Source organism: Saccostrea cucullata, unplaced genomic scaffold, assembly GCF_032062105.1.
Source record: "Saccostrea cucullata isolate Sc308-1 unplaced genomic scaffold, CSIRO_AGI_Scuc_v1 ctg2651, whole genome shotgun sequence".
In the NCBI taxonomy this organism is placed as follows: Eukaryota; Metazoa; Mollusca; class Bivalvia; order Ostreida; family Ostreidae; genus Saccostrea; species Saccostrea cuccullata.
In genome coordinates, this window is record NW_026929968.1 from 36,627 (window position 1) to 51,795 (window position 15,169).

A 15,169-nucleotide genomic window follows, 5' to 3' on the forward strand; every position below is an offset into this window, starting at 1 on the left:
ATTTCAGTTCTCTTACAATTTATCATGTAAGATTTACAAAGTTCATGCCATTGCAAGAAAAATAAAACCAAACTTGCCAAATTTCATTGAAAAATGAAAAAGTTATTACCATTTAAGAGAACACACCCTGGTACGACTGACTGAATATAGCCTGGTGATGGATTCTCCCTATGTAAATTTCAGTTCTCTTACAATTGATCATGTAAGATTTACAAAGTTCTTGCCACTGTTAGAAAAATAAAACCATACTTGCCAAATTTCAGTGAAAGAGAAAAAAGTTATGACCATTTAAGAGAACACACCAGAGTACGTACGCCTGACTGAATATAACCTGGTGATGGATTCTCCCTAGATATATAAATTTCAGTTCTCTTACAAGTAAGATCATGTAAGATTTACAAAGTTCATGCCATTGTAAGAAAAATAAAACCATACTTGCCAAATTTCAGTGAAAAAGGAAAAAGTTTTGGCCATTTAAGGGAACTGAACACACCGGTATGACTGCATGACTGCATATAGCCTGGTGATGGATTCTCCCTTTGTAAATTTCAGATCTCTTACAATTTATCATGTAAGATTTATAAAGTTTATGCCATTTTAAGAAATATAAAACTATACTTACCAAATTTCAGTGAAAAAGGAAAAAGTTTTGGCCATTTAAGGGAACTGAACACACCGGTATGACTGCATGACTGCATATAGCCTGGTGATGGATTCTCCCTATGTAAATTTCAGATCTCTTACAATTTATCATGTAAGATTTATAAAGTTTATGCCATTTTAAGAAATATAAAACTATACTTACCAAATTTCAGTGAAAAAGGAAAAAGTTTTGGCCATTTAAGGGAACTGAACACACCGGTATGACTGCATGACTGCATATAGCCTGGTGATGGATTCTCCCTATGTAAATTTCAGATCTCTTACAATTTATCATGTAAGATTTAGAGAGTTTATACCATTGTAAGAAATATAAAACCATACTTGCCAAATTTCATTGAGAGAGGGAAAAATTATGACCATTTAAGAGAATACACCATTGACTGGGTATAATCTAATGATGGATTCTCCAAATATAAGAAGATATTGAAAAATATATTATACATGTATGAATTCTTAGTTATCATGGTTATTGAAATAAGTTGCAACAGATTTTTTAATGAGTCTTACATCAGAGACATATATAAATACCAGATATTACTAGGTCTCTGCTCACATCCGAATATACGGAATTTTTCACTTAAAAGATATAATTTTCATGACTGTTTTCATTGGTAATTACACAATATAATTATCAATTAATAAAATTTCAAAAAATAGTATCTATTAATAATGATAATTAATATTTTATGTATGTTCATCAATCAACACTTTGAAATGTGCTCTTTACTTGGAAAACTTTTGAAAATAATTTTGAGAGTAGTTACTCTGAAACAAGCTACCAGGGTATGTATACACAATTGGATTAAATAAACAGGAAACGGCACGTGTAATGATCAGTCATGCAGTGTGGAGATGAATTCTGGAATATATGTGTATATCACCGTATAGACTTAAACTCTGAAAGGTGTGAGAACCTTCCTTCGGGCAAAATTTCAATATATTTTCAAAGGTGTGAAATTTAAGGTGTGAAATTCACTGATTTCAGGTTGATTGCTCTTGTACAAAGTTAAAAAGATTTTTTAGAATTAATTAATTGAAAATCCATCTGCAAATCATCTCTTTCATAACAACACTAATAAAAGGGATTTTAATTAAGACTGCTTTTCAAGATTCAACACTCCTGCAATTAAATCAATCGGATACTGCTTTGCATGTAAGCATTCAGTGGTCAGGCTATCAATGGCTTCCTCTCTCTCTTTTTCTCTCTCTTGACACAGTATAAAATTATTGCATCAGCGGTATGAGAGAGAGAGAGAAAACATCGCACACGGCCGGGAATTTAAAAAGTTTTGATTTGGGTCATTTTAATGAAAATTGTCAGTCGGTCGGGAGAAAGCAACTAAACACTTTATTTGAAAAGATGACATCATTGTTATTTTTTAATCGTTCTAGAAAGACCACATACATGTACATATTTTTAAAAAAAATTATTCTGTTACATATGTTAGTTGTATATCAATACTTGAGGGAAAGTTTCGATCGAATAGATCAAGTAAAATGCATACTGAAATAATCAGGCCTCTGAAAGCCTTTTCTGTTTTCTTTTTGGATGGGATGGGGTTTTAAATAAATTCTATAATTTTGTTCCATAAAATTCGCAGCGTAATTGAAACGTCGGGAAGGGGGGGTCCCTTTTGTTGTTGTTGTTGTTGATTACAGAATTACGATAAAAAGTATAAGGAATATTAATTTAGCTTTCCGTTATTTCGCGAGTGTAGATGGTGTAGTTTTCTCTTCTTTACTTTCAATACCAATTGAACTGTTGCCTGAAATTTTTAGTTATTGTGTATTCTATAACTCTCATTGCGTCCAACATCATTTAATTTAATATGAAGAATTAAGTGTATATTTGAATAAATTTAAAGAAGCAATATAACTTTTTTTTCTTTTATTAAAGAAGCAATATAACCTGAAAACAAGAGGGAAAAAAATTAACAAATTTAATTTTTAATACCTGTTAATATAAATTAAAAAAAAATTAAACATTCTTGCTATCTTTGTATACTTCCTCAGATGAGGTAGAAATGATGAACCATATATAATTTTAAAATCTGAAACTTGTTCATGTAGACAGTGCTCGAAGACGGGACTAGACGATTATTATTATGCAATCAAGAAGAAATGGCAGGTGTCACTATGTAGGTGTGGATCCGAATACTGTAATATACACATGTGCGTGTATATGTATACCCTCGGAATACAGTCTGAGGGTGAATCTTACAATAGATTTTCAATTCTCTGTGTATAGAGTGGTTCGCCCATACTCTGTGGCACAGTGCGCCGAAGCTAATAAACCAATGAATGAATACATGCCCCCCTCTCTATCATACCTAATACGCGATTTCCATACATTTGCAATGTGGAATAAAAATTATATTAATTATAGAATAAAATTTATTTTATTGAATAGCAATGTAGCATGTTGTTATACCATTTGGCACAACACAAAACATTTATTAATTGATAGTTAATTCTTTCGATTATACAAAAAAAAAAAAAATGAGCCTGAGGGAAATGAAAAATAAATCATCTGATGACTAAGGCATATAGCATCGTTTTTGAAAAGTGGAGCCAGACAATTGTTTTTTTGTGGGAATTACTCGGCCTGGAAAAGTTGAGAAGCAAAACAAAAAAACAAAAAAAAAAAACAAAAACAAACCATTGCTCAAACTCTGTTATCCTATTTTGAAGGGGGGGGGGGATTTTCCTTATATTTCTTCATTTTCCTTATATTTCTTTACCGTAGTATTAACTTGGGGGGGGGGTGTGCTTCAATGAATATTTTCAATAGAAAAAGTAATGTTGGTATCTTACATATATGCTTGTAACGGAAAATTAATTATGAGGAAAAAAATATTAATTAGAATATTGACCAGATTGAGAAGTTAATATACAGTTGATATAAGAAGATTTGAAACTTCCATTTAAAAAGAATGAATCTACTGCAGTTGGGCTATCTTCTATTTCGGCCTTTTAGTGAACACAAAGTCAATTCGGCATTTTAGTCAACACTTGGTCAGGGTCAAATGAGCGTTTTATAAGAAGACTACCTGCCTGGATTGATTGTCATGATGATGGAAGTAAGAAGTTAACTAAACTTTATTTTAATACGGGTTAATTCATGCAGATTTTTAAATCAATTTGATTGATTTAGCGTGTGTGAATTACTCCATTAACATCATCCCATGACCCAATAATGTCCATTGGAATTCTGCTGTCGGTGTCCGAAGAAATAAATTTGTGTACGAGACTGGAGTGATGTAAGTATATTACTAGCTCATTACACTCTGCATGCTATGAATTTGATTGGGGGTTATTTCTGGCAAAATGTCTATGTGGTAGATATTACCACATTGAGACTGAAGATTTTTTGGGATGTAAACATTGTCATTTTTTTTATCCCGTTTATTAGTTTTTTGTCTTACCCAAGGGAGGAGGAATATGTTTTGGCATGGATAGCTTGTTTCCCACAAGTTGCAACTTTGTCAGCTAGGATGTCACATATCAGTTAGATTATAATGTCACATTGTGCCTGTCTAAGGTTAATCAAGTTCAAGTTCAGTGTATTTTTATGGATACTAATAAAAGTTCGGTCTGACATTGGGAATAAATTCAAAAATGAAGCCCCAAATGGGGGGAGGGGGATTTATGTACTTTTATGGGGTACTCACAAGGGTGGATCTGATCAACTGCTGCAGTGGTATAGATGTAAAATCTCTATTTTTCTTTAAAAAAAATGTGAACCAAAAATTATCACTTCAAAATCAAAGAACCAATCATATGATATTTATGGAAGTACCTTATGGAATCATAATTTTTTTTTCTGTATCATGTGAATTATTCATATTTGGTGAAATGTTGTTATAATAGCCATGATAGCATATACGACATATTTTGTCAAATATGAAAGACCTATCATATGTCATTGAAGAGTTAATGTAATGTAGCACCACTTTTTTGAATTAGGTCAAACATGAAGGTAAATATTAAGGTGTCAGATATAGCATGCACAGAAATATCATGTCACAGATAATGCACATGTAAAATATGAAACCCTATCTCTTCTAAATCAAAAGTCAAAAGGATTTTTGAAAAGTAGGTCATACTTCAAGGTCAAGGTACCATGGTCAAAAATCATTATTAGTTAAAAACATAGTTACATGTACTAGTTCATTATGAAAGGAATTACCACAGGGAATGCATGTATAATCTGAACATGTCGAAAGCCCTATCTCATCTCATTCAAAAGTTATGACAAAGGTTTTAAGTAAAGTTTCTGTGACAGATGAGCAGACCAACAGACATACATATGACAGATGATAAGATTCAATTAATTATCATGAAATCTTGCATTTGATAAAAAGGAGGACAAAAATCAATAGAACCATACACTAAAAGGGATTGACTGACCTTGACATGATGTTGCATATACCCGGTAGATGCTTTTTATAAAAATTTAGGTCTTCTTTTAAATAATTAACAATAAATTATATTTAGGAAGTTTAAGTAGCTGACATAATAAAAAATATATCAAGTTTGACATACATTTAGATCTATTTCAATGCAAAAGCAATATCGATCAATATCGCCTGACTGCATTATGCAGAATGAAAATTCAGTTCTCTAAAGGTCATACGCAACATACCGGTAGTTTGAACTTTATTAGGATCTTCCCTGGAGTTTCAGAGTTTCACTTAATGAAGGACCTGGGTACAATACTTTGAATGTCTTTATATGGATTTGTACACCTCTTCTAAAAAATGTTTGATGAAAAAGAAATCTGGAAATTATGTTCTGTAATTATGCCCCCGGATCGAAAGATCGGGGATATATTGTTTTTGTCCTGCCTGTCTGTCTGTCTGTCTGTTTGTTTGTCCCCCAACTTTAACCTAGCCCATAACTATTGAGTGGTAGGGGCTATGGCTTTCATCATTCATAGGTGTGTTACTTGTGACATAACCTTTCTTTGGGTACCACCAAATTTGACCTCTTGACCTTGACCTTGGAGTTTGACCTACTTTTATTCTATTTGTTATCAACTTTAACTTTCGCCATAACTTTTGAACAGATCAAGATAGAGACTTCATATATAAAATGCATAGACTCCACTAATTAAGCACTTTCAACTGACACCAAGGACAATGACCTTTTGACCCTGACTGTGACCTATATGCTAAAAATAGATTTTTTGAACTTTCGGTATAACTTTTAAACAATAGGAGGTAGAGACTTGATATTTGGTATGCCTACTTCACTAGTTAAGTGCTTTCAAACGACACCGAGGTCAATGACCTTGTGACCTTGACTGTAACCTTTATGCTAAGAATAGCTTTTTCAAACTTTGTTGCTGTGGGGGCACAGTGTTTCACAAACACATCTTGTTTTTGTATATTTCTTTGAATAATGCAAACATTTTCACAATTTGATATTTTTTCAAAACCCCTAGTAACACTAAATTAGAAACATAAAGAATTATTGTTCACTTCCAACATATAAATTCTAACATTAATTATAGTGAACATAATGTATGTAAAAACTTAATTGATTTGTTATCCAATGTAGTTTTAATAGTCAAGCTGATGGATGTGATCATGGTGATAGGGATACATTTCAAAAACTAACTAGTGGTAAATAAAGCACCGTAGTATTAAGCTTTGAATGCATTGATAAAAATGTCTTATTTCATCATGTTCATTACATGTACCTGGGGTTTTTTTTTTGCCGGTAGGTGGTTATTTCAGTTAGGTTAATAAAGAGAAACATACGAGATGTAATTAAATTTCATTCTTATATATTCATTCATAAAGATGATGAAGATACCCAACATAATGATTAAAAGATAAAGAGAATAAATCAGATTGGTGATCAATATCCAAAAGACAGGATGGTGGATCTAAAGGGAATGGGTTCCAATATTTTCCTTTGTTTATTGCATGGTTTTGAATTTCACATTTACCCCAGACAAATCAAAATGAGTTATTTGTAGGTTGATCTAATTAAGAGGCTTTATCTTTTTGATTATGGCTAATTGATTTCAAACAGTTAGCTTATAAGTCATGTGATATCATGGTCCAAAGTTATGAGTGGTGGATCCAAGGGGAGTTGATATTGAATTTTTAATTACTTATCATGCTTATTGTAGATCATCATGGGATATACTAATAATTATTGCACATTTATTTAAACATTTAAGTAACCTTTCTTTGTGTGATAAGTGATGGATCAAAGGCATGTATATTTCACCAGTAATTGTTTTGATAGTTGAGGTGGATCCAAGGGGGTGGATAGATATATTTTTAAATATTAAATTTTGTAATGTGTCAAAGGAATCAATAATGATCATGTGATGTTTATGGTTAATTGATTTTAAACATTTAACTTATATATCATGTGTGATCAAAATCTAAACTTATAAGTGGTGGATCCAAGGGGGTGGATATTAATCTTTTTTAAATATTTGTGGTGGGTGCAGGATCAAAGAATATTAATGATCAATGATTATGGTTAATTTATTTCAGACATTTAGCTTATATGTCATGTTTGATCATGATCTTAATTTTAAAGTGATGGGTCCAAGGGGGAGTGGATATTTATGTTATATAGTAGTTGTGGTTGATCCAAGGGGAGTGGATATTAATTTTAAATACATGTATTTGTGATGGGTAAAAGGATATTAATGATTATAGGCTTATAGCTAATTGATTTCAAACATTAAGATTATATGTCATGTATGATCAAGATCTAAACTTATAAGTGGTGGATCCATGGGGAGTGGATATTAATTTTATTTTTTTTTAAATATTTGTTGTGGATCAAAGGATATAAATGATTATGGCTAACTGATTTCAACATTAAGCTTATATGCCATGTGTGATCATGGTCTTAACTTACATTAGTGGTGGATCCTTGAGGAGTAAATTTTTTATTTTAAAATATTTGTGGTGGATCAAAGGATTTTTTTATTATAGTTTTTTAAAAAGAAGAATTGCTGTCCATCCAAGTGTTTACAGAAGATTCCCACTAATGCAGTTTTTTCCATCAGGAAGCAGTTTTGGAAACTGGTCATTACTCAGCAGAATCAGGAGATTTCAGTATTGTATGCAAACAAAGATAAGACAGTGTCACTAGCACAAATTTAAGTCCCCTTTCGGTTGATTGTACTTTTTCTTAACAAATAAAAATCAGTATCTCAGACACTCCTCTTCTCTTGGCAAGTCATTTGGTTGAGTTTTCTCTGGCAATAGTATTTGTTTATGACCCTCACTTTAATTAAAATGGCTCTGCAAAAGCAGTTTAACAATGGATATATAACAGTCAATTTTGCATTGTTATGCCTCTAGATCTGCCACATAAAAAATAATTTGAATTTGTATATAATTGAAGATAAAATGCTTCATAAAGTATATTCAGACATTGCATTCTTATCCCATTATTCCCATATCTGCTTATTTATTTATCCCATGGGATTAAAAATACCCAGTATTATGTACTTTGCAGGATTTTTAATCCTAAGAAGGGCAAATATGGGATTTTTAATCCTATGTCGCCTATTATGGGAGAAAAAATCCCATGGGAGAAAAAATCCCTCAAAGATTTTTTTCTCCCATGGGATTTTGGTGGGATTTTTGGTGGGATGAAAAATCCCGCCATTCTCCCATGGGATTTTAGGTTTTGACAGAGGTTTATGAGAAAACTACTACAATGTGGAAGTTGAGATTGACATGATGAGGTCAGAATAAAAAATCCCACCAAAATATAGAAAAAAATCTAATGTAGGTCTTTTCGAAAGGGTACCTAAAAGTCCGGACTTTGTCGTGTCCGGACTTAAATGTCGCAGTGTTATATTTAAATTTTTGAAAACAAAGGGTTACAAAACCCTCTTATATCTTGAATTTTAAACGTAGAATGAGAAGATTTTTTTTAAATGCATTAAATTAGCTGAATTTAAAAAATTTACTATAATTAAATTAACGGGAAAAAATAATTTATCAGTAATTCAGTAAAAACTTGGAATGTTACCTTTAAATATGAGTAAAAAGTATGATTTAGAATTTTTAAAAGCCAATTTTCCTTTCAGTTGGTCATTGATCAACTGTTTATACAGCAGCAGTAATATGTTTTAAGTTAATTATTCTTTTACTTTAAAATTCCACAGATTCCCACATAAAATGTTACCTTTTCCTACCCGATTTTCAGAAAGTGTGAATAGGTAAAACGATTTAACCCTTCCATCTACTTTAATTAGCTAATTAACAATTTTGATTTTTTTTTAAATTTATAATACATATATTTTTAATAAAGGTATAATTACTTGAATAATTACAAAACCTATATTGCCCAGAGTTCGGTATCAAGATCCCTATCCCTGTCCTAGGAAACCCGATAACGACATAGATTTTAGTCTTCAATTTCTCTTAAATTTGTCAGTAACATTATGAGACTAGTGATTTTTACCAAATTATTTTAGTTGATAAAAGACAAAGGTACAATACATAAGCCTCGTGATCAAAATGAAAGGAAGGGGTGACTAAACTAACAAAAGCGCATGGGGACTAAGCCCCGAATTTCAATGCCTATAACGCATGTTTGACTATTTTTAGAGTGCGACAAAACTGTGTCCGGAAAACAAAGTACACAACATCAAAAATACACACATTCACAGTTGTATGTTCAAACTATACATGCCAGGATGACGGAAAATGTACATGTAGATACAGCCTATGAAACCTATACGATTGCAAGATACGATTTTTCAAATCATAAAGTTTATAAAATAAACTATCGTGAAAGACAGAATACAATGCAGGATAACTGAACGATGGAATATTACGATTTAGAAGTTAATCAGAAGAAGCCAGCCAATGTCCATATATTTTATTTCAGAATATAAAGAACGATTCACCATTACAAGAGAATTGACCAGCACGAGAAAACAGTTTCAAGCACGAAAAAGTGATGTATTTTTTTTTTTATACGCGTGTTTATTTTTCTTCAATTTTCTGTCCGTTTGCATGTCTATTCTCGATATAATACTTATAAGAGAGATCAAATCGTTGCATTCCGATGTACATATGTGCTAAGTCCTTCTCTGGGTTACATGTAATATTGTTTCGATTATTTGAGTTTAATATGTTTGAATATGTACATGTACATTTGTTTTGAGTCAATGTTCCCCTCTGACACAGTAGAAGTTTAAAATACATTGTATTTCACTCTGCTGTCCTTTGGATGATTTCATTTAGGTCTATAATTTACAAATATTAATGGTATGATCATGCATTATATCCATTGAAATCTGATGTAAACATAAAGAATATATTTCCAGAGACTGTAGACATTACATGTTGTACCACTGATTATGTACAACGAGAATTAAAATCGATGTCAATGTTTTATTACATTTAGAGATAAAAAAAAAAAAAACTTGGAATATCAATGAGAGTGGTCCTCCTACTTCAACTCAGTAAAATAAACTTTAATGTGTTATAAATTTAACATTAATCGGAACGCGTTCGAACGGAGATCAACAACTTTTTTTTCAATTTTTGTATAGAAAAAAAAAAACAAGCCCAGCTCTATATAAGTCAGATCGCTATTTATATTGAAGTCAACGTTTACAAGTTTTTCTCATATCCTTTGGAAGATAAATCAATTTTTTTCATTTTAAAATAGTGCATTAATTAAATAACCTATAAATTAAAAAAAAATCATATTATCTATCTGCAGTACTCAAAAGATTGTAACTCAATCGGCAATCCTCGGCTGATTCCGCTACACTCCATTCATGCGAGGTACTTGTAAGCCATCCGAGGAAATCCTTGTGACCTTTACTTGGAAAGGTTATTGCCCTTTGTTAACTCTCCTGTTTAAATGGCAGCATCCCGTTATTATTTCGGAAATTCCAAAGTGTTCACTTTCAAACAGTCACAAAGTTTAAAAACTAAAGGTAAATTATGTGTTTTACGGTGCGGTCGTTAGCGTTAGGGAGTTACCAATATGCGGCTTTTTATAGTTTGACACTGAAATAGGTATGAACAATTACAGGTGTTTTAGGAGTAGAGTATCAAAGAGTGCTTTTTTAAATGAAAGGTTACTTTCACATTTATTTATATAATACAGATTTGATTGTACTACTTTGTGAATGTGCCTATTCAAAATACTCTGTAAAACAAAGTCGAAAAAACTTGCGGTACGTTACGCAAGGCAGGGGAGGGGGGCGGGAAGGGGAGGGGACGTCCTTAAACACATGTCATTCAACACCCTCGAGTACAACATTATATAGACACGCACACACACTCACACACAATATTTGAAAACGAACCCCCATTGCAACTGAGCTCGTAAAAAATTCATAAGTTTTATATTTTATGTACAGAGAAAATTCAAATTGACTTTCCTATGCATACTTAGTACCCATAGTTTATTAATACAAGTGCACATTATGACGTATTTGAAGTAAAAAAAAAAAAGTCCACAAGCAGTTACACATATATAATTATATACATGATTTACCTTGATTTGGGGGAAAAACACAGATTTCAATAGTTTGTTTCGTTTCGTTTCGGCAGGTTTCGTTTTGATTATGTTTCGTTTCGTCTTGATTTCGTTTCGGTAGATTTTGTTTCGTTTCGGTAGATTTCGTTTCGTTTCTTTTTCGTTTCGCACTTTACAGGTACCCTGTCCAAATATCATCTCCAAGATGTTGAGGTACAACCCGGGCATCGTTGTAGTGTGCTTAGGGGGAAACGACATTTCCAGTGGAGCCGAGGCGTCTACAGTCATTGACTGTCTGACAAGCCTTTTCGACCAAATTAAAGTCTTGAGTCCCAGCTGCAGACAACCAGAGATTTTCTTCACAGATATTGTTTCTAGAGGAAAATTTCGATTTCCTCTGCAGCGTGAGGAGGTTGTTAAGGACTGTAACGTTATGTCCGCCATAGGACTGTTAACAATAAGATGAAGACAATCCTTGGCAGAACCTACATCAGAATAGATGTCAAATTTCCCAGACATTACCTTTCCGATGAGACCCACTTCAACCGGGCGGGAACAGTCCTCTTCTTGCTTTCAATAAGCAAGACCATCAAGAGTCGCTCCTAGAAGTTGACAATAAACAGCCCTTGTAGGGGCAATTCAATTAATCGAAAAGATACCTATTAATACAGACGTAGAAACATCACACCTAACGTACATGTATATGCCCATTTATTTTACCGAACTTACCGGTAAATGAAAAAGAAATACGTAATACCTATAAATATACACATATAGTATGTAATACACAATGACTAAAAACTTCTTTTTTATAATTCCCGGATATATCGGCTCAAGTGATATTTGCTCGAACTTTTATTTAAACTCGTCATATCTCGTCATATCTACACAAAACATTTTAGTTAGGTATTTAAAACAAGAAATATTTTGATTTAAGCGGCAAACCACAATATTCCTGTTATTAGGCAACAAACTGAAATTACTTTATCTGTTATTAATAGAATCATAAAAAATCTATAAATATGCCACATTAAAACAGTGCATGCAATATTGCAGGCGCGTATTTTATTTGAACAACCGATTTTTTTTTCATACATAAATTTTATAAGTAGCCTATCACGAGCTAATTACCGGTACTTGTGTTAAAACACAACAAATATTCGGAATCTCACTCACTCTAGCATATCCCAAAGGAGATATACCCCCCCTATCCCATCCAGATTTGCTAAATTGCATTTCCTTTTATTTTGGAAAAGTATAAAACGTGCTTTATCCTTGTCTGCTGCAGCAAAAATTTCGTTTTTGTGATAAATTAAAATTTTACATATAATGAAAATCCTTAGGAAATGTATACAGTCATGTACAATCTGTACCTATATGTACATGCAAATACTCTCTCCGCTTCGAATTTCGTCAATCAGGATACGTCGTTTCCGGGATCCCCCTTTTAACTTTATCTATCACGTGACTTTCATCATCACGTGATAAAAAGTTAGGCATATTTTGTTCATAATGGCGGCGGAAAGTCACCGAAACAAATCCGTGGCTGAATTGAAGGCATTTTTGTCAGATAGAGGCATCAATACATCACTTTATCGCAAAGATGCATTAATACGTATTGCAGAAGCTGCATCTGCGTTAAATCTAGAGCCTGAGACGGAGAATTATGGGAATTATCAGACTGAGAGAGCAAATCGAAGAAGTGTGATAGTCCAAGGAACTTCTGTGACTTTACCTGATATCTGTTCCGTATCAGACTGGCAGCAAGATTTGTCATTACTTCCAAATATTGAAACAGGGGACATCATGGTTTACCTAATGACAAAGTGCTCGTGGACCGAATCGCGGCTTAAGGCATACAAAAATGACAATGGCTACAAACTTTTTCAACATAGACACATTGACAATGTTGTTGTCAAATTCTTATCGTACAACCATTTCTATATAAAATGTACATGTGTTCCAGAAACTAGACAGTCAGAAAAGCCATACACAACATGGATTCTTATGGATAATGATGGCACTGTAAAATCTGGGGGTTGTACTTGTGTTGCGTAAGTTAAATGTTTATATTTGTATATTGAATAGTTGAAAAAAATGTTGAATATCTTAAAGTTCTTGCTCATATGTGATTAACAGATTGCCATAAGTTTAAAAAATATTTTACCATAAACTTGATAAAGTATACATTTAAGGAATGTTTTTCAGTTTTGTGTGAGTTATTGGTGTGTGAATCACACAGACTTGTCACGTAGGCATATTTCATGAAGCGCGCTAGCGCTTCATGTAAAATATGCCTACTTGCAAGTCTGTGTGATTCTCACACCAATAATTCACACTAAACTTAAAAACATTCCTTATATTTACATTTTACATGTTTGGTAGCACCGAAAATATACTCAATATTTGAATTTCTCGCTGCCCTATATTGTTATACTTTTACTAATGTCGCTGTAGTCCTATTGTGACGTCACGGTAACTAACTCACGTTTCTCCATGTATATTTCTACGCGTGAGTATACACGAAAATGATTTTCAAATCAATTTCACAGTTGGCTTAGTAGAAAAACACAGCGAATGTAAATATTAATGTATGAAAAATGGAGAATACCAACAGGTTCTTTACTTTGATGTAGTGCTGGAGCTCCTTTAAACTTTATACCTCCCAGTTACATATTACCGGTAATTATTTACTACATATTTTTCAACAATTGGAGCATTCAACTTGGTATCCTTACTTTATTTCAGTGATGACGGAACATGCAAACACTGCGTGGCTTTGTTATTTTCTCTTCAGTCCTTTTCTGAGAGACACAAGGATAGGGGAGAGGAAACCTGCACAGACAAACCATGCAAGTGGGACAAACCAAGGATAACTTCACACCCAGTCACTGTTGAGGAGATATCGTTTCGTAGGAATTCAAGTCATCCAGATAAAAAAGACAATTACAACCCGGTTTCAAATCAAAGGCATATATCACACAGGGAGATCACAAAGATATTGTACAAAACATGTAAACATTATGGTTCTGTGTTTATGCACACTGTAGATCCACCTTCGGATGACAGTAGTGATGAAGAAGATTCATTAGAAATCAAGGAACTCAGTGATATAATAAGTGATTACAAACAACAAAATCCAATCGGAAATGAAAATGAGTTGATTGATTATCTCAGAAAAATTCATTCAAAAGATGTAATTAATCAAATAGAAAATTTGACTAAGGATCAAACAGATAATGCCATGTGGTACAAATACAGGAAAGGTCGAATTACAGCTTCGGTGATGGGTTCTGTTTACAAATGCAGAATTGAAAATCTTGCAACAGAAAACTATATTGTGAAAAAAATTTTTGGCAGATCTTCTTTTTCTTCTGCAGCTACAGAATATGGGAAAGCAATGGAAAGTGTAGCTCTTCAACAATACTTCTTTCAATACTCTAAAGATCATTCAAAAGCCCAAATTATGAAATCTGGTTTAGTAATTAGTGAAAATTATCCTTTTATAGGTGCATCCCCAGACAGTTTAATTTCTTGCCAGTGTTGTGGTAATGGCATTGTGGAAATTAAGTGCTCATACACCCATCAGCATAACTTTATCAAGGACATTGCTGCAAGTAATGACTATCACATACTTTTACACGAGGATAATATTGTATTGAATAGATCATCCTCATGGTACACTCAAATTCAGACTCAACTTTTCTGCACTGGACTTCAGTGGTGTGATTTTGTATTATATACCCGAAAAGACATGGCAATTGAAAGAATTGTATTTGATCCAGAATACTTTGATTGTTGTTTAAAAAAAGCTTGTATCTTTTTCCACAAATTCTTGACATAAGTTGTATAAATAAAATACTGAGTGATTGATTGCTTTATTATATCAGAATCAAATTATACACTTAGATCATGATTAGAGTTAAACAGTATAAGTATCAACAGCCTTAAACATTTGATTACAGGTACACAAAAAATTGTACAAATTTTTTTCAGTTGATATCAATAACCA

The 15,169-nt window shown here is 32.7% G+C and overlaps 2 protein-coding genes across 2 annotated transcripts in view; both read left to right on the forward strand.

Annotated features, from left to right (window-relative positions):
- The window catches only part of LOC134282607 (uncharacterized), a 64,977-nt gene that overhangs the window by 9,840 nt on the left and 39,968 nt on the right, over positions 1-15,169 (forward strand). The window lies entirely within an intron of this gene.
- Positions 12,670-15,030, forward strand: LOC134282605 (uncharacterized). The gene is made up of 2 exons (XM_062765005.1): positions 12,670-13,211; positions 13,906-15,030. Exons 1-2 carry the CDS (start codon positions 12,670-12,672, stop codon positions 14,999-15,001), a joined length of 1,638 nt encoding a protein of 545 aa, XP_062620989.1. The 3' UTR covers positions 15,002-15,030.

Excerpts from the sequence above, each read along its gene's own strand:
- LOC134282605 (XM_062765005.1), top strand. The coding sequence starts at position 12,670 with ATGGCGGCGGAAAGTCACCGAAACAAATCCGTGGCTGAATTGAAGGCA. Across the intron at positions 13,212-13,905 it reads GGGGGTTGTACTTGTGTTGC|TGATGACGGAACATGCAAAC; the intron begins GTAAGTTAAATG and ends ACTTTATTTCAG.